The sequence below is a fragment of the Gorilla gorilla genome, chromosome 16, assembly GCF_029281585.2.
Source record: "Gorilla gorilla gorilla isolate KB3781 chromosome 16, NHGRI_mGorGor1-v2.1_pri, whole genome shotgun sequence".
NCBI lineage: Eukaryota > Metazoa > Chordata > Mammalia > Primates > Hominidae > Gorilla > Gorilla gorilla.
This window is the reverse complement of record NC_073240.2, coordinates 43767445-43793940: the sequence shown is the minus strand read 5'-3', so window position 1 is coordinate 43793940 and position 26496 is coordinate 43767445. Positions and strand designations below refer to the sequence as shown.

Sequence of the window (26496 nt, the reverse complement as noted above, 5' to 3'; positions counted from 1 at the left end):
ACCGAGGAGGCGGAGGTTGTAGTGAGCCAAGATTGCACCACTGTACTCCAGCCTGGGGGACAGGGTGAGACTCCATCTCAAAATAAAATACATCAATAATAAATTAATTTGTTAATGAACCTCCCAACAAACTTGCATATACTGCATGTAAACTTAGAGAAGTTAAGTCGCCTGTCACTTGCCTATGACCAGTAGTCACAGCCAATACTGGAAGCCATTTTAGTCTGACTTCAAAGCCCCTGATCTTAACCTTTATGCTTTTTGTTTAGAATCTTGGAATTTGAGGTTAAGAAATTGATCTAGTTACATGGCCAGGCGTGGTGACTCATGCTTGTAATCCCAGCACTTTGGGAGGCCGAGGCAGACAGATCACCTGAGGTCAGAAGTTCGAGCCTGGTCAACATTGTGAAACCCCATCTCTACTAAAAAAAAAAAAAGAAAAAATTGATTGGGCACAGTGGCTCATGCCTGTAATCCCAGCATTTTGGGAGGCCAAGGCAGGTGGATCATGAGGTCAAGAGATCGAGACCATCCTGGCGAACATGGTGAAACCCCATCTCTACTAAAAATACAAAAATTAGCTGGGCATGGTGGCACGTGCCTGTGGTCCCAGCTACTCGGGAGGCTGAGGCAAGAGAATCGCTTGAACCCGGGAGGCAGAGATTACAGTGAGTCAAGATTGTACCACTGCACTCCAGCCTGGCAATAAAGCGAGACTCCATCTCGAAAAAAAAAAAAAAAGCCGGGCGTGGTGGCGCGTGCCTGCAATCCCAGCTACTCAGGAGGCTGAGACACAAGAATCACTTGAACCTGGGAGGCGGAGGTTGCGGTGAGCCGACATCATGCCACTGCACTCCTGCCTGGATGAGAGAGCAAGATTCTGTCTAAAAAAAAAAAAAAAGAAAAGAAATTTACGTAGTCTGAAAAGAGTCTTCTCCCTCATTTTTAAAAATAACAGCTTTATTTATGTGATGTTGAATCTTCTGAGCCAGAGTTCAGAACCAATACCTAGACCTACAATAATTTCTTCATTTTTATATAAACAAAACCATTCCTCTTGTCCTGACTTCTTAATTTCACTTCTTTGCCACTCTTGCTCTCACTTTTGGAATTACAGCTTTTCCTTAGGCACGGACCAGATTAGAAAGATTAAGTAGCTTTTGAGCTGTTTGCATTTCCTCCAGATGACCAATCTATATAAACCATTATCTAATTTTGTTCAGGATGATCTTCTCCATCCTCATTTTACCTACTCTGTTTTGCATGTTCTTCCCACTCACAACCCCAATTTTGTTCACATATTATGTATCACAGAACGTTTAGAAATGGAAGTCAGAAAACAAGAGATAGAGGGAACATTGTATAAAATTAACTCTTCTCATTCATTCAACAAATGTTTCTTTAACAATCTCTATATTTCAGTTGTCCTAGTTCACGTGCCATTTCCACCTAGATTTTACCTTTTAACCCTTAAACTGTATCCAAGGCTTTCTAGCAGCCTTTTCTCAGTTCAGTTTGTCTCTCATTATGGTTTTCATATCTCAAAGGTGTGATGTATCAGTTTCTGTATTTTATAACCCTGTTATATGTTTGGTTTAGGTGTTTTTAGCTTGCATTTTATTTAACTACACTGCTATCTTACTGACTGAATTACATTAACTTTTTGTTTGTTTTAGTTGTTCTTCCTAACATAAAATCAGAAGATACACCATGCCTTCTGTCTATAGATCTGTTTCATGTTTTGGTAAGTGTTCAGTAATTTTGTTTAAGTCACTCATGTTGATAATTTCTTGTATTTTGCTCATTTAAATTCATGCCCTTTGTTCAAGATTATAAATTCTTTGTGTTTAATCTATAAAGTTTGGTCTCTCCTGTCCATTGTTTACAAATAGGTACAGATTTGATGGAGACTGTCAAAATCATTTAAAAAAAAAAAAAAAGCACTTCAATTTGTAATAGGTCTTGTCCTGGTTGATTATATTAGTGGGTGTCTGTACAGACAAGCCTTTTCTAATTCATATTATGCTCCCCTTCTGGCCTTTTTCTTAAGTTGTATATATGATATGCAGTCAATGACTGTGTGAGCTCTCTTAAAATCATTAATTATTTGGTGATGAGGACCAGACCATGGGTGTATCTAGGCTTTCTCAAAACACCTATGGATGGATGGCAACTGCCCTTAGTTTTTTGTAGAGATTTTCCATTCCTGTGATGATCTCATTCCTTCAAACCAAGTTCCGTAGAGAAAGCAGTATTGAGATTGGGAGCATGGAGTTTATGGATGCAGGGGTAGCCAACATCCTCATCCCCCTCATTATCTAGGCCTCTACCCAGTGGTCATCAACCCTGACTGTCTTTTGGAATCTCCTGGGGAACTTTGAAAAGAATGCTATTAACTAGGCCCTACCCCAAGAGATTCTCATTTGGTTGGACTAGGGTAGGGCCTCTGTGTCAGTATTGTTTTAAGAACTCCTGTAATGTTGAATCTTTGAGCCAGAGTTCAGAACCACTACCTAGACCTACAATAAATAGACACAGCAAAGGGATAACCTATTTGGTGGTGATCATCATCCTCCATTTATGGTACATTATATTCAAAGATATTCTATTGAATAAGAAAAATATGGTTTTTATTAAAAAACACACACACAAACACTGTGTAGCATCTGCTGCCCTTCACATTTAGTTATGACATTAATTTATGTTAGTCTTTTATCATTAGCCATATTGATGTCCATTTTTCTCTCATAGGTGGGTGCTGTGTTAGCATTCCCATCCTTGTATTGGGATGACCCTGTTGATCTGCAGCCTTCTTCAGTTAGTTCTTCCTATAACCACCTTTATCTCTTCCATTTGATCACCATGGCACACATGCTTCAGATACTACTTACAGTAGACACAGGTAAGGTTTTCATCTGGGTGTTGACTGTGAATAACATTTTGCTATGCTTTACTGGCAAAATTAATTATGCTTGTGATTATATAATGTATTTCTAGGTTCTGTGTTATGTTTTTTGTTGAATGATTATCTGTTTTTTAATGGATACTGTTTAAACAAGGAAAGGTAGAATAAGCTGTGAAAAAGATAATTAGGTGAAACTGCCTAATTATCAACTGCTCTACAGATATGCAGGGAGACCACTTGGACCTGCTTTTCCCTCTTTTTCAAATTCCCCATCTTCGAGGTCTGTCCCTACATGAGTTTCTTCAACCTTTTGATAAGGAGGTCCCTAAAACCATTCTTAATTCCTTCAGCTAGAATGATAGTACTTTCTTCCCCTTGTAGCATTTATCATTAGTATCTTGTTTTATAGTTATTTGTGGTTATATCTTACTGTTGTTCTGCTCCTTTCCCTGTTTCTCCTCTCTCTCTGCTCCTTTGTCCTCAGTGTAAGTTTCTTGATGATAGGAAACAATGAAATTTCAACATCTTCCCTCTAAAACTGCAAGTATCTGGTAACACTTGTTAAACCCAGTAAACACTCATTAAATGTCTTTTGAATTAATGTTCATTTGAAGATACATTAGTAATACAACATTATGGAACGATGATACAGTTTTTCTTTTGGAGTCTGGTTTTTAATAGGAAGCAAAGTCTGGGGGCTGGGTGCAGTGGTTCATGCTTGTAATCCCAGTACTTTGGGAGGCCAAGGCAGGAGGATCCCTTAAGCTCAGAAGTTCAAGAACAGCCTGCACAAGATGGTGAGACCCTATCTCTACAAAAAAATTTTTTTTTAATTAGCTGGTCATGCTGGTGCGTGCCTGTAGTCCCAGCTACTTGAGAGGCAGAGGTGGGAGGATCACTTGAGCCCAGGAGTTTGAGGCTGCAGAGTGCTGTGATTGCACCATGCAGAGTGCCTTTACACCATGGCACTCCAGCCTGGGCAACAGAACAAGATCTCATCTCTTAAAAAAAGAAGAAAAAAAAAACCCAAAGCAAAATCTGGTCCTGGGTATCAGTGACCAATAAGGGCTTCTGAAGATTCATATAATGTAGAGAACAAACATAATTAAAGTGATGTCAGAATAAAATATGGCAAAATTACATGTGCATTTACCCTGTGGTACACCAACTCCATTTCTAGGAATTTATCCCTAAGCTTTACCAGCAAAAATATGAAATGATACAAGCACGACATTATTTATTGTGATATTACTTGGGATATCAAAAAAAACAAACAATTTAGCTGTCCATCGATGGGAGATTCTTTGAATAACCTATGATGTACCATATAATGAAATTCTATGCAGTTTTAAAAAGGAATGAACAAGATCTGATATGAATTGATCTCCATGATGCAATAAGTTAAAAAAGTAAGGTACAGAATAGTGGCTATAGTGTAGCATTTTTCTGTAAGGTATTTTATGCATATATGTGTTTATATACATTTTTGCTTATGTGTTTTATAAAAGAGACAATAGAGGTCGGGTGGTGGCTCACACCTGTAATCCCAGCACTTTGGGAGGCTGAGGCAGGCGGATCACCTGAGGTCAGGAGTTCAAGACTAACCTGACCAACATTTTGAAACCCCGTCTCTACTAAAAATACAATAATTAGCTAGCGTGGTGGCAGGTGTCTGTAATCCCAGCTACTCAGGAGGCTGAGGCAGGAGAATTGCTTGAACCCAGGGGGCAGAGGTTGCAGTGAGCTGAGATCATGCCATTGCACTCCAGCCTCCCGATAAAAATCCATGCAGGTTATTATTGTGGATATCAACAAACTGATTCTAAAGTTTATGTGAGCCAAGCCCAGTGGCTCATGCCTGTAATCCCAGTCCTTTGGGAGGAATTTGAGCCTGGGCAGCATAGTGAGACTCTGTTTCTAAAAAAAAAATAGGAAAATTTGCTGGGCATGGTGGCACATGCCTATAATCCCAGCCATTTGGGAGGCTGATGTGTAAGGATTGCTGTAGCCCAGGAAGTCAAGGCTGCAGGGAGTTGGGATTGCACCACTGCAGTCCAGGCCAGGTAACAGAGTGAGACCCTGTCAATCAATCAGAAAGTAAGTAATAAGTAAACAAACAAGTACATAAATAAATACATGAAGTATATATGGAAAGACAAAAGTCCTAGAATAGCCAGCTCAGTATTGGAGGGGAAGAAATTTGGAGGGTTGACACTACCCAACCTTAGGACTTACTATAAAGCTACAGTAATAAAGACAGTGTGGTTGGCAAAAGATTAGACAAATAGATCAATGAAATATGAAAGAGAGCCCAGATATAGACCCACATATTTGTAGTCAACTGATCTTTGACATTTGAGCAAAGGATCAAAGGTAGTCTTTTCAACAAACGGTGTTGGAACAAGTAGACATCCATGTCCAATAAAATGAATATAGACACAGACATTACACCCTTCACAAAAATTAATTCAAAGCAGATCATAGACCTAAATGTAAAATGCAAAACTATAAAACTCCTACAAGATGGCTGGGCGCGGTGGCTCAGGCCTGTAATCCCTGCACTTTGGGAGGCCGAGGCGGGTAGATCACGAGGTCAGGAGATCAAGACCATCCTGGCTAACTCGGTGAAACACGGTCTCTACTAAAAATACAAAAAATTAGCTGGGTGTGGTGGCGGGTGCCTGTAGTCCCAGCTACTTGGGAGGCTGAGGCAGGAGAATGGCATGAACCCGGGAGGCGGAGCTTGCAGTGAGCCGAGATTGCTCCACTGCACTACAGACTGGGAGAGAGTGCGAGACTCCATCTCAAAAAAAAAAAAAAAAAACTCCTACAAGTTAACATAGTAGAAAACCTAGATGACCTTAGGTATGGAGATGACTTTTTAGATACAAAACCAAAGGCATAATCTGTGAGAGAAATAATTGATAGGCTGGACTTCATTATAATAAAATTAAAAACTTGTGCACTGAAAGACAATGTCAAGAGAATGAGAGACAAGCCACAGTCTGGGAAAAAGTATTGCAAAAAGCACTTCTGATAAAGGACTGTTATCCAAAGTATACAAAGAACTCTTAACACTCAACAATAAGAAAACAAACAACCCAATTTAAAAATGAGCGATGAGGCCGGGTGCTGTGGTTTATGCCTGTAATCCCAGCCTTTTGGGAGGCCAAGGTGGGCAGATCACTTCAGCCAGGAGTTTGAGACCACCCTGACCAACATGATGAAAACCTGTCTGTACTAAATGTACAAAAATTAGCCTGGCATGGTGTGCACACCCGTAGTCCCAGCTACTTGAGAAGCTGAGAGATAAGAATCAGTTGAACCCAGGAGGCATAGATTGCAGTGAACTGATAGCATGCCACTGCACTCCAGCCTGGCAACGGAACAAGACTTGGTCTCAAAAAAACGGGGCAATGAGCCAGGTGCAATAGCTCATGCCTGTAATCCCAACACTATAGGAGGCTAAGGCAGGAAGATTGCTTGAACCCAGGAGTTTGAGACTACCCTGGGCAACATAGCAAGATCCCGTCTCTAAAAAATAAAGTGGGCAAAGCACTTGAAAAGACACCTCACCACAGAAGATATACAGATGGTAAGTGATCATAATGTTCAACATCTATATGCCATTAGGGAATTGCAAGTTAAAACAATGAGATACCACTATACACCTATTAGAATTGCCAAAATCTAAAACACTGACACCACCAAATGCTGGCAAGTATGTGGAGCAACAGGAACTCTCATTTGTTGTTGATGGGGATGCAAAAGGTACAGTCACTTTGGAAGACAGTTTGACAGTTTATCACAAAACTAAATATACTCTTACCATATGATCCAGCAGTCATGCTTCTTGTATTTACCCAAATGAATTAAAAACTGAACTTCACACAAAACTGTGCACAAGGATGTTTATAGCAGCTTTATTCATAATTGCCAAAACTTGGAAGCAACCAAGACATCCTTCAATAGGTGGGTGGATAAATAAATTACAGTATATCCAGAGAGTGGAAATATTATTCAGTGCTAAAAAGAAATGAGTTATCAGCCAGGCACGGTGACTGACACCTGTAATCTCAGCACTTTGGGAGGACAAGACGGGTGGATCACCTGAGGTCAGGAGTTCAAGACTAGCCTGGCCAGCATGGTGAAATCCCATCTCCACTAAATAAATACAAAAATTAGCCAGGCATGGTGGTGCACACCTGTAATCCCAGCTACTCAGGAGGCTGAGGCAGGAGAATCCCAGCTACTCAGGAGGCTGAGGCAGGAGAATCGCTGGAACCCAGGAGGCGGGGGTTGCAGTGAGCCAGGACTGCACCACTACACTCCCGTCTGTGTGACAGAGCAAGACTCCATCTCAAAAAAATAAAAAAAATAAAAAGAAGAAATGAGTTACCGAGTGATGAAAAGATGGACAAAACCTAAATGCCTATTACTAGCTAAAATAAGTCAATTTGAAAAGGTTGTATACTATACGAATCCAACTATATGACACGCTAGAGAAGACAAAACTATAGGGTCAGTAAAAGGATTAGTGATCGCCAGGGGTAAGGGTGTTGGGGGAGGGCTGAATAGGCACAGCATAGAGGATTTTTAAGGCAGTGAAACTGTTATGAAAAATACTACAATGGTGCATGCATGTCATTATTACACATTTGTCCAAACTCATAGAATGTAAACACCAAGAATGAACCCTAAAGTAAACTGTGGACTTTGGGTGATAATGATGTGGCAATGTAGGCTCGTTGATTATAACAAGCGTACAACACTGGTGCCAAATGTTGATAGGTGGGGGATGTTGTGTGTGCATAGAGACAGAGGGAATCCTCTGTACTTTCTGCTCAATTTTGCTGTGAATCTAAAACTTCTCTTAAAAAATAAAGTGTATTAATTAAAAAATAAAAATCTTATTTTGTGGGTGTATGCATTTGTCAAACTCATCATCAAATAGAGCACTTGATATTTGTGCACTTAATTGCATGTAAAATTTACCTCAAATTTATAAAGAATCCCTTAGAATTATTGAACTCTCTTACATTTGAATTGAAAAAATCGGTATGAATTCATGATACGTTTTTTAAAAGTATAGGAATAAAGAGATGTTATTTGGAAAATGAAAAGGACTAGCAGTATTCATTCAAGATATGATAAAATTACTGAGGGCAACTTGAATCGTGACCTTCCAGATGAATTAATACATAAACAAAAGCATTTTTAAAACAACAGAGCACTACTCAAATGTGCTATAACTATACCTCACAGCAAACTACAAGATAGACATTTGTATATCAAGTTTAATACAATATTTCTGAAGTTCAGAGAACTTATGTAGCTTATCCAGAAATTTAATGTAAGTGAGAGAGTTGGCAGTTGCTGGAAGGGTTTAGGATGGTCCTCCTTAAAGATAGGTTGATGGAGGAAAATAACCTCACAAAGTTCTCTTTATGGGACCCTTTGCTTGAGCATGAAGGCAGGACAGACACCTACTTCCCTTTCTAGAGGTTGAATTTCTATCTGCTGGCTTAGATTCCTAGGAACCCAAAGCAGGTTGATAACAATTTATTTCCATGGTCATATTATGATGAAGTAAGTATTTACATGTTTAGCAAGTAAATATTAAACATCCATGTTTAGTGATTCTGCCCTATTTGTTTCTCCAGCTAATATATAGATAAAGTTTACCTAACAACTTTAATATTCAGCATCAACTACTTGGATTAAAAACAGGTGGGGCTGGGCATGGTGGCTTATGCCTGTAATTCCAGCACTTTGGAAGGCCAAGGCAGGTGGATCACTTGAGGTCAGGATTTCAAGACCAGCCTGACCAACATGGTGAAACACACTAAAAATACAAAATTAGCTGGGCATGGTGGCACACGCCTGTAATCCCAGCTAGTTGGGAAGCTGAGGCAGGAGAACTGCTTGAATCCGGGAGGTGGAGGTTGCAGTGAGCCAAGATCGCACCATTGCTCTCCAGCCTGGGCAACAAGAGCGAAACTCTGTCTCAAAAAAAAAAAAAAGGAAAGAACCTCAGTTGAATGAATCTACGTTGTTTATTGTCTTGGAACAATGAAATTAAAGTCTAATTTGTAAACTGAATAGCAAATACATAATTCATCTTGCAGAATTTCTTTTTCAGGCCTACCCCTTGCTCAGGTTCAAGAAGACAGTGAAGAGGCTCGTTCCGCATCTTCTTTCTTTGCAGAAATTTCTCAATATACAAGTGGGTGAGTAACAATCCATTAGTTCAGTCTACTGTAATAATTCCATTTCTTGTTCAGTTGTTTGGCAATGTAACATTTGAATCATTTAAATTCCAGTTAAAAATAATCAGTTATTGCCTAGGTTTTCTTGTAGGGTTTTTATGGTTTAGGTCTTACATTTAAATCTTTAATCCATCTTGAGTTAATTTTTATGTAAGGTGTAAGGAAGGGGTCTAGTTTCAGTTTTCTGCATATGGCTAGACAGTTTTCCCAACACCATTTATTAAATAGGGAGTCCTTTCCCCATTGCTTGTTCTTGTCAGGTTTGTCAAAGATCACATGGTTGTAGATGTGTGGTGTTATTTCTGAGGCCTCTGTTCTGTTCCATTGGTCTATATATCTGTTTTGGTACCAGTACCATGCTGTTTTGGTTATTGTGGCCTTGTAGTATAGTCTGAAGTCAGGTAGCATGATACCTCCAGCTTTGTTCTTTTTGCTTAGGATTGTCTTGGCTATATGGGCTCTTTTTTGGTTCCATATGAAATTTAAAGTAGTTTTTTCTAATTCTGTGAAGAAAGTCAGTGGTAGCTTGATGGGGATAGCGTTGAATCTATAAATTACTGTGAGCAGTACGGCCATTTTCACGACATTGATTCTTCCTGTCTGTGAACATGGAATGTTTTTCCATTTGTTTGTGTACTCTCTTATTTCCTTGAGCAGTGGTTTGTAGTTCTCCTTGAAGAAGTCCTTCACATCCCTTGTAAGTTGTATTCCTAGGTATTCTCTTTGTAGCAATTGTGAATGAGAGTTTGCTCATGATTTGGCTCCCTGTTTGTCTGTTATTGGTGTATAGGGATGCTTGTGATTTTTGCACATTGATTTTGTATCCTGAGACTTTGCTGAAGTTGCCTGTCAGCTTAAGGAGTTTTTGAGCCATTCAGGACATAGGCATGGGCAAAGCTTCATGACTAAAACACCAAAAGCAATTGCAACAAAAGCCAAAATTGACAAATGGGATATAATTAAACAAAAGAGCCTCTGCACAGCAAAAGAAACTATCATCAGAGTGAACAGGCAACCTACAGAACAGGAAAAAATTTTTGCAATCTGTCCATCTGACAAAGGGCTAATATCCAGAATCTACAAAGAACTTAAACAAATTTACAAGAAAAAAGCAAACAACTCTATCAAAAAGTGGGTGAAGGATATGAACAGACACTTTTCAAAAGAAGACATTTATGCGGCCAACAAACATATGTAAAAAAGCTCATCATCACTGGTCATTAGAGAAATGCAACTCAAAAGCACAATGGGATACCATTTCATGCCAGTTAGAATGGCAATCATTAAAAAGTCAGGAAACAACAGGTGCTGGAGAGGATGTGGAGAAATAGGAACACTTTTACACTGTTGGTGGGACTGTAAACTAGTTCAACCATTGTGGAAGTCAGTGTGGCGATTCCTCAAGGATCTAGAACTAGAAATACCATTTGACCCAGCAATCCCATTACTGGGTATATAACCAAAGGACTATAAATCATGCTGCTACAAAGACACACACACACGTATGTTTATTGCAGCACTATTCACAATAGCAAAGACTTGGAACCAACCCAAATGTCCAACAACGATAGACTGGATTAAGAAAATGTGGCACATATACACCATGGAATACTATGCAGCCATAAAAAAGGATGAGTTCATGTCCTTTGTAGGGACATGGATGAAAGTGGAAATCATCATTCTCAGTAAACTATTGCAAGGACAAAAAACCAAACACCATATGTTCTCACTCATAGGTGGGAATTGAACAATGAGAACACATGGACACAGGAAGGGGAACATCACACACCAGGGCCTGTCAGGGGCTGGGGGAAAAGGGGAGGGATAGCATTAGGAAAAATACCTAATGTAGATGACAGGTTGCTGGGTGCAGCAAACCTCCACCATGACACATGTATACCTATATAACAAACCTGCACATTCTGCACATGTATAATAATAATAATAATAATCAGTTATGAAGCTAGGTGCAATGGTTCATGCCTGTAATCCGAACACTTTTAGAGGCCAAGGCAGGAGGATTGCTTGAGCCCAGGAGTTTGAGACCACCCTGGGCAACATTACAAGACCCTGTCTCTCTATTAAAAAAAAAAAAAAAATCTGTTAAGGGCTTTTAGCATGACTTTGTTTGCTACAGGATAGGTTTACAGTGAAGAAAACTTATTTTGATGATTTTACTTTGAAGTAAAAGATAGTAGGTTGGAATAACAGCTACCCACTTGTTTCTGAGACTGAAACAAGTTCAACACATCTTTACTTTTGTAAACTGTTCTGGAAGCATAGACAAAAGATGATTGGATTTTAAAAAAAGGAGTGTTTAGAATTAAAATAAATGTAGAAAATAGAAAATAGGTTGTCCTTTTACAGTGATCCATACAATTCATGCACTCAGTGCATGCATGTAGTTACAGGTTAAGGCCCTTATTGAGTAAGATGGAAAATACATTGGCATTTGTATTTTAACATGCATGTAATATATACATAACATACAATATGTACATATATTGTGTAACAGTACATAATACATATATAATTTTTATATATATTCATAATATATATTTAAAATCTTATATATATGTAACCCTTGTGTAGAGGTTATAGTAGGAGTACGATAGGCATGCTCTGCTGAACTACATCTGCTGCCAAGTTCCCCTCATCAGTCACCTTTACCAGTCTTTCTTTTTTTTTAAGTTAATAGATTTTGTTTTTTAGAGACATTTTAGGTTTACAGAAAAATTGAGCAGAAAGTATAAAGAGTCGCCATTTGCTCTCTCCCCCTACCAGTTCCCGTATTATTAATACCTTGCATTAGGGAGGTACCATTTGTTACAATTGACTAACCAATATTAATACATTATGATTAACTCAAGTTCATAGTTTACATAAGATTCGCTTTACAGTATCATACAGAATAATTTAACTGCCACACACCATTAGTCAATCTTAATATAGAAACCAGGAAATTATTAATTTTGTTTTAGCTAACAAGTTGCTTTGGTTAGTTATTGATAAATTTTTTTTCTCCACATTTCTTTTTTTTTTTTTTTTTTTATTGATCATTCTTGGGTGTTTCTCGCAGAGGGGGATTTGGTAGGGTTACAGGACAATAGTGGAGGGAAGGTCAGCAGATAAGCAAGTGAACAAAGTTCTCTGGTTTCCCTAGGCAGAGGACCCTGCGGCCTTCCGCAGTGTTTGTGTCCCTGGGTACTTGAGATTAGGGAGTGGTGATGGCTCTTAACGAGCATGCTGCCTTCAAGCATCTGTTTAACAAAGCACATCTTGCACCGCCCTTAATCCATTCAACCCTGAGTGGATACAGCACATGTTTCAGAGAGCACAGGGTTGGGGGTAGGGTCACAGATCAACAGGATCCCAAGGCAGAAGAATTTTTTCTTAGTACAGAACAAAATGAAAAGTCTCCCATGTCTACCTCTTTCTACACAGACACGGCAACCATCCGATTTCTCAATCTTTTCCCCACCTTTCCCCCCTTTCCATTCCACGAAACCGCCATTGTCATCATGACCCGCTCTCAATGAGCTGTTGGGTACACCTCCAAGCCGGGGTGGTGGCCGGGCAGAGGGGCTCCTCACTTCCCAGTAGGGGCGGCCGGGCAGAGGTGCCCCTCACCTCCCGGACGGGGTGGCTGGCCGGGCAGGGGGCTGACCCCCCCCACCTCCCTCCTGGTCGGGGCGGCTGGCCGGGCAGAGGGGCTCCTCACTTCCCAGTAGGGGCGGCCGGGCAGAGGCGCCCCTCACCTCCCGGATGGGGCGGCTGGCCAGGCGGGGGGCCGAACCCCCACCTCCCTCCCGGACAGGGCGGCAGGCTGGGCAGTGGGCTGACCCCCCCACCTCCCTCCCGGACGGGGCGGCTGGCCAGGCGGGGGGCTGACCCCCCACCTCCCTCCCGGACAGGGTGGCAGGCTGGGCGGTGGGCTGACCCCCCCACCTCCCTCCCGGACGGGGCGGCTGGCCGGGCGGGGGGGGCTCCTCACTTCCCAGTAGGGGCGGCCGGGCAGAGGTGCCCCTCACCTCCCGGACGGGGCGGCTGGCCAGGCGGGGGGTTGACCCCCCCACCTCCCTTCCGGACGGGGTGGCTGGCCGGGCGGGGGGCTGACCCCCCCACCTCCCTCCCGGACAGAGCGGCTGGCCGGGCAGAGGGGCTCCTCACTTCCCAGTAGGGGCGGCCGGGCAGAGGCGCCCCTCACCTCTCGGACCGGGTGGCCGGCCAGGCGGGGGGCCGAACCCCCACCTCCCTCCCGGACAGGGCGGCAGGCTGGGCGGTGGGCTAACCCCCCCACCTCCCTTCCGGACGGGGCGGCTCGCCGGGCGGGGGGCTGGCCGGGCGGGGGACTGACCCCCCCCCACCTCCCTCCTGGACGGGTTGGCTGGCCGGGCGGGGGGCTGACCCCCCCACCTCCCTCCCGGACAGGGTGGCAGGCTGGGCGGTGGGCTGACCCCTCCACCTCCCTCCCGGACGGGGCGGCTGGCCGGGCTGAGGGGCTCCTCACTTCCCAGTAGGGGCGGCCGGGCAGAGGCGCCCCTCACCTCCCGGACGGGGCGGCTTGCTTGGCGGGGGGCTGACCCCCCCACCTCCCTCCCGGACGGGGCGGCTGGCCGGGCTGGGGGGGGCTCCTCACTTCCCAGTAGGGGTGGCCGGGCAGAGGTGCCCCTCACCTCCCGGACGGGGCGGCTGGCCAGGCGGGGGGTTGACCCCCCCACCTCCCTTCCGGACGGGGTGGCTGGCCGGGCGGGGGGCTGACCCCCCCACCTCCCTCCCGGACAGAGCAGCTGGCCGGGCAGAGGGGCTCCTCACTTCCCAGTAGGGGCGGCCGGGCAGAGGCGCCCCTCACCTCTCGGACCGGGTGGCCGGCCAGGCGGGGGGCCGAACCCCCACCTCCCTCCTGGACAGGGCGGCAGGCTGGGCGGTGGGCTAACCCCCCCACCTCCCTTCCGGACGGGGCGGCTCGCCGGGCGGGGGGCTGGCCCCCCCACCTCCCTCCTGGACGGGGCGGCTGGCCGGGCGGGGGACTGACCCCCCCCCACCTCCCTCCCGGACGGAGCGGCTGGCCGGGCAGAGGGGCTCCTCACTTCCCAGTAGGGGTGGCCGGGCAGAGGCGCCCCTCACCTCCCGGACAGGGTGGCTGGCCGGGCGGGGGGCTGATCCCTCCACCTTCCTCCCGGACGGGGTGGCTGGCTGGGTGGGGGGCTGACCCCCCCACATCCCTCCCGGACGAGGTGGCTGCCGGGCGGAGACGCTCCTCACTTCCCAGACGGGGTGGCTGCTGGGCGGAGGGGCTCCTCACTTCTCGGGCGGGGCGGCTGCCGGGCGGAGGGGCTCCTCACTTCTCAGACGGGGCGGTTGCCAGGCAGAGGGTCTCCTCACTTCTCAGACGGGGCGGCCGGGCAGAGACGCTCCTCACATCCCGGACTGGGCGGCAGGGCAGAGGTGCTCCCCACATCTCAGACGATGGGCGGCCGGGCAGAGAGGCTCCTCACTTCCCAGATGTGATGGCGGCTGGGAAGAGGCGCTCCTTGTTTCCTAGATGGAATGGCGGCCGGGCAGAGACGCTCCTCACTTTCCAGACTGGGCAGCCAGGCAGAGGGGCTCCTCACATCCCGGACGATGGGCGGCCAGGCGGAGACGCTCCTCACTTCCCAGACGGGGCGGCAGCCGGGCAGAGGCTGCAATGTCGGCACTTTGGGAGGCCAAGGCAGGCGGCTGGGAGGTGGTTGTAGCCGGCCGAGATCACGCCACTGCACTCCAGCCTGGGCACCATTGAGCACTGAGTTAACCAGACTCTGTCTGCAATCCCGGCACCTCGGGAGGCCGAGGCTGGCGGATCACTCGCGGTTAGGAGCTGGAGACCAGCCCGGCCGACACAGCGAAACCCCGTCTCCACCAAAAAAATACGAAAACCAGTCAGGCGGGGCAATCGCAGGCACTCGGCAGGCTGAGGCAGGAGAATCAGGCAGGGAGGTTGCAGTGAGCTGAGATGGCAGCAGTACCGTCCAGCTTCGGCTCGGCATCAGAGGGAGACCGTGGAAAGAGGGGAGAGGGAGAGGGAGAGGGAGAGGGAGAGGGAGAGGGAGAGGGAGAGGGAGAGGGAGAGGGAGAGGGAGAGGGAGAGGGAGAGGGAGAGGGAGAGGGAGAGGGAGAGGGAGAGGGAGAGGGAGAGGGAGAGGGAGAGGGAGAGGGAGAGGGAGAGGGAGAGGGAGAGGGAGAGGGAGAGGGAGAGGGAGAGGGAGAGGGAGAGGGAGAGGGAGAGGGAGAGGGAGAGGGAGAGGGAGAGGGAGAGGGAGAGGGAGAGGGAGAGGGAGAGGGAGCCACATTTCTTTACAAGGTTTTAATCTAAACAAAAAAAAAAAGGAAGCTTTAGTAACCTTTAACTTTTATGTTGAAGAATATACTTTATTTTATGCCAGTCACGGTGGCTCATACCTATAATCCCAGCACTTTGGGAAACTGAGGTAGGAGGATTGCTTGAGCCCAGGAGTTCAAGATCAGCCTGAGCAAGATAGTGAGACCTTGTCTCTATTTAAAAAAAAAACACAAAAAAAACTAGTTGAGCATGGTCACTCAGACCTATAATCCCAGCACTTTGGGAGGCTGAGGCGGGCGGATCACCCGAGGTCAGGAGTTCGAAACCATCCTGGCCAACATGGTGAGACCCCTGTCTCCACTAAAAATACAAAAAATTAGGCATGGTGGCGTGTGCCTTTAGTCCCAGATACTCAGGAGGCTGAGGCAGGAGAATCACTTGAACCTGGGAAGCAGAGGTTGCAGTGAGCCCAGATCGCAGCACTGCACTCCAGCCTGGGTGACAGAGCAAGACTCCATCTCAAAAAATAATAATAATAAAAATTTAAAAATAAAGAGTATACTTTATTTAAGAGTCAAGTTCCTTTAAAGTAGATTTTTTGGTTGCCTCTTTGTTTTTGTTTTGCTTTTGTTTTTTATCACCACCTAGGAAAAAGAAGAGTAGTTCCTTGCCTTAAAAATCCACATGGTAAAATATGTAAGATTTGTGATTTTCTTGAGGAAATTATTAGGAGATTTAAACACTGAAACTATTTGCTACTCAAATTTTTTTTTTTTTTGAGTCAGCGTCTTGCTCTGTTGCCCAGGCTAAAGTACAGTGGCACAGTTTCAGCTCACCGCAGCCTCCACCTCCTGGGTTCAAGCAGTTCTCCCACCTCAGCCTCCCGAGTAGCTGGGATCACAGGTGCCCACCACCATGCCCGGCTAATTTTTGTACTTTCAGTAGAGACTGGGGTTTTGCCATGTTGGCCAGGCTGGTCTTGAACTCCTGACCTCAGGTGATCCACCTGCCTTGGCCTCCCAGAGTGCTGGGATTATATTTTGTTTTAAATGTTTAAAAATTGCATGGATAATAAATTACCTAAATGTTTAGCTTTGTATTTGAAAAGGGGGATATGTTTAAATCTAGGGCTTTAGTCTGATATGTATTCTGTTCTCTTCTGGAATTATTGTCTCCTAGCTCCATTGGGTGTGATATTCCTGGCTGGTATTTGTGGGTCTCACTAAAGAATGGCATCACCCCTTATCTTCGCTGTGCTGCATTGTTTTTCCACTATTTACTTGGGGTAACTCCGCCTGAGGAACTGCATACCAGTAAGTAGAAAAATGAAATCATGGAGTGGAAAATGGGAGATTTTCTTTGTTCTTACCTTCAAGCTCATGAATACAAGGTTAAAGCAGATAAAACCACTTCTCCTCTCCCCATTTCTTTCATGTGTGTTCCCTTCAAACATGAGCCCTGGTGTAGGTTAAAGGTGAGGCCAAAAAGTATATTAGCTTTTTAATCTGCAAGACCTACTCTTCGCTCCTATCTATGTATAGGTTATGTGCTTGAGCTTATAAAATACCTGCATGCAGAATATAACTGATATGATATACAAGAAATTAGAAACATTGGTTGTCTTTAGAGAAGAGAATTGTTTGGCTAGATAGGAGGAAGACTTTACTGTATACTCTATTATTTAAATTTTGGACATGTAGGCCGGGTGTGGTGGCTCACGCCTATAATCCCAACATTTTGGGAGGCCGAGGCGGGTGGATCACTTGAGGTCAGGAGTTCGAGACCAGCAAGGCCAACATGGTGAAACCCCGTCTCTACTAAAAATACAAAAAAATTAGCTGGGCATGGTGGCATATTGCCTGTAATCCCAGCTACTCGGGAGGCTGAGGTGGGAGAATCACTTGAACCCAGGAGGCAGAGGTTGCAGTGAGCCGAGATTGCGCCACTGCACTCTAGCCTGGGTGACAGAGCAAGGCTCTGTCTCAAAAAAAAAAAAAAAAAAAAAAGTACATATGACTACATTAAAGAATGAAAGTGCTGCTAGGAAGGGCCTACTAGAACCAACCTAGGCCATGCATATTTAAGCAATAGGATCACCTTCTCATTTACTTGCCTCTAAATCTGGACCAAAGTAGGGAAGCCTTCCTGTGGCTTTGTATGGGTAAAAATCAGAATATTTATATGATTTTGGAAGAGTCATCAAAATTGCTGAGATTCTTCCTTTTGTCCTTTGAGAATAAGCTGACCAGGTTACCGTTACTGGCTATCAGCTTCTTTATCTTGAACTCAGTTCAGTAGGGTTTATCTGATCTAGGTTTTTCATGGTCTTGTATAAAATAGGAGTCCACTTTCCAAGTAATTGCCAGCACAGATCTGTTGTTTGCTCACATACAAAAAAGTCATGTATTTATCTCATAGGTGCTACAGTACAGTTGTGAGTGAAATAAAGTCCTTTTTATTGGGAGGAATCCAATTATAAACAAATAGGGAAATACATATAATGTAATGTCAAATGCTGATAAATGTTGCAAGGCAGAATGAAGCAGTTCAGGAATAGAGGGTATTGGGGCCAGAGTGGGGAACTCTCCTAGATAGTTTTCATAGAATGCTTCTCTGTGAGGAGACATTGAGCAAACAGCTACATAGAGGGGGTTGAGTTGAACAGACAGTTGAAGGAAGAATATTCCTAAATAGAAGAAGTTATAAATGTCAAGGCTTTGTTTGACGTAGTCACAGAATTGCAAAGAGATAAGTATGGCTGAAGCCTAAGGGGGAGGGTAACAGGAGATGACAGGAGATGAGGTCTAAGAGGCAACCAGGGGCAGCTCACACAGGACCTTTGGGCCACGATAGGGACCTTGTATTTTATACTAAGTGTGGTTACACATTAGAGCCATCCGATCAGGAGAGTGACTCAATACAATTTATGTTTTAAAAAAGTCACTGTGACTTATTTGCCACCCATGGGTTTTTTTGTTTGTTTGTTTTTTGTTTTTTTTTGAGACGGAGTTTCGCTCTTGTTGCCCAGGCTGGAGTGCAATAGCGCAATCTCAGCTCACTGCAACCTCCACCTCCCGGGTGCAAGCAATTCTTCTGCCTCAGCCTCCCTAGTAGCTGGGATTACAGGCATGTGCCACCACGCCTGGCTAATTTTGTATTTTTAGTAGAGATGGGGTTTCTCCATGTTGGTCAGGCTGGTCTTGAACTCCCGACCTCAGGTGATCCGCCCACCTCGGCCTCCCAAAGTGCTGGGATTACAGGCATGAGCCACCGCGCCCGGACTGCCACCCATGGTTTTATAGAATAAGCAATATACCCTCTACAAGGAGAGTGTAGAAATAAGCATAAACAGTGAAGAAACTCTAATGCACAGATTGACCAGGTAAGAATAATGTGCTTATTAAATGTATTTTTATTCTCTTGCAGATTCTGCAGAAGGAGAGTACAGTGCACTCTGTAGCTATCTATCTTTACCTACAAATTTGTTCCTGCTCTTCCAGGAATATTGGGATACTGTAAGGCCCTTGCTCCAGAGGTACTATGGGGGTAAAATATTGTTGTTGGGTTATTATACAATTTGAAATTTTAAAATTACAATTACTTGCTAAGCTTTTAGTTCAATCAGCACTGATTAAAGGGGTGGCAAAAGTATAGGAGATTCCTAAGTTACACACTTAAGAAGTGGGGATAAGATCAACAGCCACAGGCAGTTGGAATTTCTGCTTGCTCCACTATAACTATCATTCATTTTATTTACTTTCCCCACAGCTGGTGTCTCATCTGTTTTAAATTGGGGGTGGGGGGTGGGGATTTTGCTAGCAGGCATAAAGTCACAATTAGTATCAAAAGAACCCAAATTGGAACTGTATCCAAAATAGGAGCATATCTCACATGGTAGCGCATGTATCAGGAGAGTGACTGAGAAAAGAAGGAAGGTCATTTGGTAGATCAAAAAAAATACTTCAGTTAAATTTCCAAGAGAGAAATGTGTCCTTCTTTCAGAAAAACTTTTTACCCTATTGGTTACTGGCCCTCTTGTTCACTGTCAATGCTCCTAACCTCCAGTCTTCTTACCCTATCTTTGCCTGCACCATTTTCCATCATTTTTATAATCAGCTCTCACTGTATTGCTTTCCTTGCCGATCATTTCCTTTATTCTCCTTGCTTTCTTTTTTTTTTTTTTTTTTTTGAGACGGAGTCTCGCTCTGTCACCCAGCCTGGAGTGCAGTGGCGCGATCTCCGCTCACTGCAAGCTCCGCCTCCCGGGTTCACGCCATTCTCCTGCCTCAGCCTCCCGAGTAGCTGGGACTACAGGCGCCCGCCACCACGCCCGGCTAATTTTTTTGTATTTTTAGTAGAGACGGGGTTTCACCATGTTAGCCAGGATGGTCTCGATCTCCTGACCTCGTGATCCGCCCGCCTCGGCCTCCCAAAGTGCTGGGATTACAGGCGTGAGCCATCGCGCCCGGCCCTCTCCTTGCTTTCTACCTTTTTCTTTAATTGTCTTTTTTTTAAATACCCAGGTCAGTATTTGTGTGAACGTTGGCTTCTGTCTCCTACCACCCTTCTTGTGCAGTGGGTTCTCTGTGTTGGGTTCTTTTCTTTGCTTCCTCATTTCTCTCGAAATATTCTGATCTCTAGTGTGATCAAAATGAATTGTTTAAGAAAATCAGTATCATGCTTTGTGTTGAGTACAATCACAGTAGGTTAAACTAATTTTACTTTTATATTCTTGGAGTAGAAAAGTCTTAATTGCTGTTCTAGTTCAGTCAAGTATTAAAAATTCACACTTTGAAACAAAAGTCCTTGCCCTCTGTATCTTTCTAGACCCTCCTTGTCTGAAAGTCTTCTCTCATCCTCTGCCCTATGTTGCAGGAAAATGACCCTGGGAATTTCCCAGTCTACCTTGTCAGCTGACTTCTGCATGGGTTCAGCCAGTGGGAGGGGAGGCACTGGCAAGATTTTGGTGGCCAGGAAAAAGGGAAGCCCCAGTGTTGGCCAGGCGTGGTGGCTCATGCATGTAATCCCAGCACTTTGGGAGTCCAAGGCAGGTGGATCACCTGAGGTCAGGAGTTCGAGACCAGCCTGGCTAACATGGTGAAACCCCATCTCTACTAAAAATACAAAAATTAGCCAGGCGTGGTGGCAGGTACCTGTAATCCCAGCTACTGGGGAAGCTGAGGCAGGAGACTCGCTGGAACCCAGGAGGCGGAGGTTGCAGTGAGCTGAGATCTCACCACTGCACTCCAGCCTGGGTGATGGAGCAAGACTCCATCTCCAAAAAAAAAAAAAAAGAGAGGCCCCAGTTCAGGCTAGCTCTGTCTGTCTTGTGGGGCATCTCTGATGGTGACGGCAGCTCTTGTCTGGTTCCAGTTCCCACCAGGCAAGCCTGCTGTGATTCCAGTATCCACTGGTGTCCCTAGCCTCTGGGCTCCATGATACCGCTGTTTCCTTTTGTTCCTGCAGCCTAGGGGAGTGGTGATCTTTAGTTTGCCTTGCCTTTTTGTCTCATGGTTGGCTTCTCAGCCCTTCCATCACTTTTATTACTAACTCCTGTTAAATTCTCTCTTGTTTAAATACTTAGAATGGTTTCTGTTTTTCTAGTAAGACCTTAGTTGATATACTCTGTAAAAAATAAATGAATAAGAGAAGGAAAAATAATTAGACACAACAAAGAAAGAGAGGAAAGAAAGGGAGAAGAAAAGGGGCAAAATGATAAATATAAATAAGTTAAATATAAGGTTGGGTGCAGTGGCTCACACCTGTAATCCCAGCACTTTGGATCACGAGGTCAGGAGTTTGAGACCAGCCTGGCCAAGATAGTGAAACCCCATTTCTACTAAAAATACAAAAAAAAAAAAAAATTAGCTGGGCATGTTGGCGCACATCTGTAGTCCCAGCTACTCAAGAGGCTGAGGCAGGAGAATTGCTTGAACTCTGGAGGCGAAGGTTGCAGTGAGCCAAGACCACACCATTGCACTCCACTCTGGGCAACAGAGGTAGACTCCATCTCAAAAACAAAAAAAAAGATAAGTATAGAAAGAGGAACATAGAGCCAGGCACAGTGGCTCACACCTGTAATCCCAGCACTTTGGGAGGCCGAGGTGGGCAAATCACCTGAGGTCAAGAGTTCAAGACCAGCCTGGCCAACATGGTGTGAAACCCCATCTCTACTAAAAAAAAAAAAAAAAAAGAAATACAAAAATTAGCCAGGCGTGGTGGTGCATGCCTGTAATCCCAGCTGCTCGGGAGCTGAGGCATCAGAATCACTTGAACCTGGGAGGCAGAAGTTGCAGTGAGCCAAGATCGCGCCATTGCACTCCAGCCTGGGTGACAGAGCGAGACTCCATCTAAAAAAAAAAAAAAAAAAAAAAAAAAGAGGAACATAGGCCAGCACAGTGGCTCATTTGCATGTAATCTCAGCACTTTGGGAAGCCGAGGCAGGCTGATCACCTGAGGTCAGGAGTTTGAGACTAGCCCAGCCAACATGGTGAAACCCTGTCTCTACTAAAAAATAAAAAATTAACCGGGCATGGTGGTGTGTGCCTGTAGTCCCAGCTACTGAGGATGCTGAGGCAGGAGAATCGCTGGAACACGGGAGATGGAGGTTGCAGTGAGTGGAGATCACCATTGTACTCCAGCCTGGGCGACAAGAGCAAAACTCTGTCTCAAAACAAAAAAAAAAAGGGGGGGGGGAACATAGAAATAGAAAGAAGGGACAGAAAGAATTGAAAAGAATGGCAAGGCTGGGCACAGTGGCTCACGTCTGTAATCCCAGCACTTTGGGAGGCTGAGGCGGGCGGATCACTTGAGGTCAGGGGTTTGAGACCAGCCTGGCCAACACAGGAAACCTCGTCTCTGCTAAAAATACAAAAGCTAGCCAGGTGTGGTGGCAGGTGCCAGCTACTTGGGAGGCTGAGGCAGGAGAATTGCTTGAACCTAGGAGGCAGAAGCTGCAGTGAGCCGAGATTGCTGCCACTGTACTCCAGCCTGGGCGAAAGAGTGAGAATCCATCTCAAAAAAAAAAAAAAAAAAAAAAAGAGAGAGAATGGCTTGTTGACAAATCATGCATTGAAGCTGTGATAATCCATTTGTCTTTTCTCTTGGCTCCACATACAGGTGGTGTGCAGATCCTGCCTTACTAAACTGTTTGAAGCAAAAAAACACCGTGGTCAGGTTGGTTTTACTACTTAATCCTTTCTCCCTCATCCACAAGTTGTGTTTCCTAAAGTAGTTGATTTGTTGAGCATAGTTTCTAGTCTGCTTTCTTCATTCTCACTCAGTACAGTGTTCCTCATTTCTGTTAGGTCTTTGCCAGAAATCCGATTCTTCCTACAAATGTTTTTTTCTTGGAGTGGCTGTCCTTTTCCTCTTAGATTATTAGAAGCCAGCAGTTCCTCTTAAGAGAATCTTTTTTAAGCTAGCACATACCTGTCAAAAGGCAAAGGTGGAGGAGGCATCATGGAGCTGCTGGTGTATTAACTTCAAAAGGTAGTGGTTTACAATATTTCTATAAGCCACTTTTGTTTTTGATTTTTTTTGTTAGAATAAAGCAAGATATACGTAGAACTATATCCTTTTTCCTTCCTGTGTCCTTAGAAACTACCCCAAAAACTTTTCTTCAGCCCTCTTATCTCCCTTAAGTTGTCTCTAACAAAATCTACTTCTTTCTTAAGTACTAATTTAAATGCCACCTCCTCCATGAAGTCTCCCCTAATATAGTCTCTCTCATAAGTGTCCACTTGTTTGCACCCAGAATAACTGACGAATAAGAACTGCATGCTTATTGTCTTTGTATCCCCTCTGAGGGCCTGACTGGTATTGTATACGGTGTCTAATTTTACTCACTTGAATCACATCTATAAACAAGTGGAGGAATTGACTCCCAGCTTTAAATACCAACACTAGTACCATTTTCCTGTGGATAAAGCGAACCTCAAGACAGTGTACATTTGCCGCCTTTTCTCATCTTCTCTCACCCTGGAACTCCTTTCACCTCCACTGTACATGTGCATATGCTGCTTTCACTTGTAACACATCTTTAGAGATTTAGTGATAATAGATCCAGCCTCTGTGCTCAGATGCAGTAGGAGTCACATCACTAAGAAAAGATCTTGGAGTAGAGAAAAAAGAAAAGTTTAAGATATGAATACATATTTTTGGACTGTTAATATCACACAATTTTTCCTTTATTTCAATTCACTGTACACCTTTTATACATCTGCTATTTACCCAGCATGGTACTGAAATACTCTGGAAAATTTAAAAGAGGTAACATAGCTTTTGGTCATGAGTCATCTACAATCTAGTTATGAACATAAAACTTAAGACATTATAACATAAAGTATAATGATGTATGGAATATACCATTAGTGCTATAGAAATTTAAAGAGGAAAAGATTGTTAATGAGGCAAGGTTAGTCTTAGAGATCATTTTTAGCTGAGTATAGAAATAATTATAAAATTTAAGCCAGGCACAGTGGCATGCACCTGTATTCCCAGCTACTCAGGAGCCTGAGACAGGAGTATTGCTTGAGCCTAGGAGTTCAAGGCCAGCCTGGGCAACAGAGTGAATACTGTCTCTAAAAAAACAAACCAAAAAGTGTCTAGGTTTGCCAAATAAATGTTATGGTTGTACTAAATATAGACAACTGAATTGAAGATGAAAAGAATTACAGAATTTAAATTGATTGGGGCCAGGCGCCGTGGCTCACACCTGTAATCCCAGCACTTTGGGAGGCCAAGGTGGGCGGATCACCTGAGGTCAGGAGTTCGAGACCAGCCTGACCAACATGACGAAACCCCGTCTCTAGTAAAAATACAAAAAATAGCTGGGCATGGTGGCAGGCGCCTGTAATCCCAGCTACTCAGGAGCCTGAGGCATGAGAATCGCTTGAACCCAGGACACGGACGTTGCAGTGAGCCGAGATCTCACCATTGCACTCCAGCCTGAGGGATAGAGTGAGACTCTGCCTCCAATAAATAAATCAATAAATTGGTTGATTGGTTGATTGACTGGGGTTTGAGGAGAGAATTTCACATTATTCAGATGATCTTCCCCAATACATGCAAGCAAGGCTTTTATTGTATCTAGTTTGGTGAGAATGAGTAACATTTGCAAGCATGTATTAAGTACTAAGTATATTGTGTTTTACTTCAGTATCTCATTTAGTCCTCAACCGCTCTATATGTTTCCTTAATGCTAATATTCATATTTAATTTGACATTTCTTAAATCAATATTAGCCTTTTAATTGATAAGTTCATTTAATGTAGTGTTTCTCTCCCTCCCTTCCCCAGAACCTGATTTGATGGTGGCCCCATGATTGGAGTATGGTATATTTTATCCCTAGTTTACAGACAGGGAAATACAGGCTTAGGTTCAAAGACTTGTGAAGTGTCAGATAATTTAGGATTTGTAACCAGCTCTAATTTCAAAGGCTGTGTTCTTAACTACTACTTTATGTTACTTCCCTATACAGTACAGAAATCTAGCTATAACAGTTTAGTCCTAGAAACTAGTGGAAGTTAAGTTTGGAAAGGAATCCAGCTGATGAAAGATTTGGAATTATAGGCTGAGAAGTTTGGATTTGATCAAGTCAACAGTGGGAATTACTTTGGATTGCAAGTGTAGATCCTTTTGTTATTTTTAAGACATTCTTCTATCACTTTGGGCAGTTTTTGATCTGGGTTTATTTACTCTAAAATAAAATTGCCTTTTAAATTACATTGTAGGTACCCTAGAAAAAGAAATAGTTTGATAGAGCTTCCTGATGACTATAGCTGCCTCCTGAATCAAGCTTCTCATTTCAGGTAAGGAGAGTGTGTATATATATGTGTGTAATTTTAAATCATTTTCTGAACTCGCAATTGGTATATGCCATAACTAACACACTTCCTTGTTTTTGTTTTTTTGTTTGTTTTGGTTTGGGTTTTTTCGTTTTTGTTTGTTTGTTTTTTAGACAGGATCTTGCTCTGTTGCCCAGGCTGGAGTGCAGTGATTTGACTATAGCTCACTGCAGCCTCAAACTCCTGGGCTCTTCCCATCTCAATCTCCCAAGTAGTGAAACTACAGGCAGGCGCCACCATGCCCTGCTAATTTTTTTAATTTTTCATAGAGACAAGGTTTCGTTATGTTGCCCAGGCTGGTCTTGAACTCCTGGGCTCAAGTGATCCTCCTACCCATTGGCCTCCCAAAATGTTGGATTACGGGCATGAGCCACTGCACCTGGCCACAAATTTCCTTTTTTAGTGGTGACCTCTGAGTATCCTTCATAACAGTGGTTGTCAATTTTTTTTAAGTTGAGGGGAAATCCACATAACATGCAATGAACCATGATAAAGTGTACAGTTCAGTGGCATTTAATGTATTCAAAATGTTGTACAATCACCACCTCTTTAGTTTGCAAACTTTTTCGTCACCTTGTACTCACTAATCACTTCTTATTCCCCTCATCCTGTACCCTATGGTAATCTGTAATCTACTTTCTGTCTCTATGGATTTGCCTATTCTGGATATATTATATGAAAGGAATCATACAATATATGACCTTTTGTGTTTGGCTTCTTTCACTTAGCATGTCTTTAATATTTATCCGAATCGTAGCATATGTCATTACTTTTTTCCTTTTTTGACTAAATAATATTCCATTGTATGTATATATAAGAGTTTGTTTATTCCTTCATCCATAGATGGGCATTTAGGTTGTTTCCCCCTTTTGACTATTACAGATAATGCTACTAAAAAATATACTCATCTACAAGTTTCTTTGTGGACATAAAAGTTTTCATTTCTTTTGGATATATGCCCAGGAGTGGAATTGCTGAGTCATATGGTAATTTTGTGTTTAACTTTTTGAGGAGCTGCAAACTGTTTTCCACAGTGGTTGCACCATTTTACGTCCCAACCAGCATTGTGTGAGGGCGCCTTTTTTCTCACATCCTTGCTGGCCCCTCAGTGAACCACCAGAGAGATCTAAACATACAGCCTCAATTTTTGGA

At 43.9% G+C, this 26496-nt stretch overlaps 1 protein-coding gene across 2 annotated transcripts in view; it reads left to right on the top strand.

The window, feature by feature from the left end:
• Positions 1-26496, top strand: part of UBR1 (ubiquitin protein ligase E3 component n-recognin 1) — a 162833-nt gene that overhangs the window by 122399 nt on the left and 13938 nt on the right. For both annotated transcript variants that reach the window (XM_031002081.3, XM_063698954.1), the window contains exons 38-44: positions 1677-1744; positions 2752-2902; positions 9048-9135; positions 16676-16809; positions 18923-19031; positions 22616-22672; positions 25231-25308. In XM_031002081.3, the coding sequence (XP_030857941.1) occupies positions 1677-1744; positions 2752-2902; positions 9048-9135; positions 16676-16809; positions 18923-19031; positions 22616-22672; positions 25231-25308 (685 nt within the window). The remainder of the gene's footprint in view (positions 1-1676; positions 1745-2751; positions 2903-9047; positions 9136-16675; positions 16810-18922; positions 19032-22615; positions 22673-25230; positions 25309-26496) is intronic.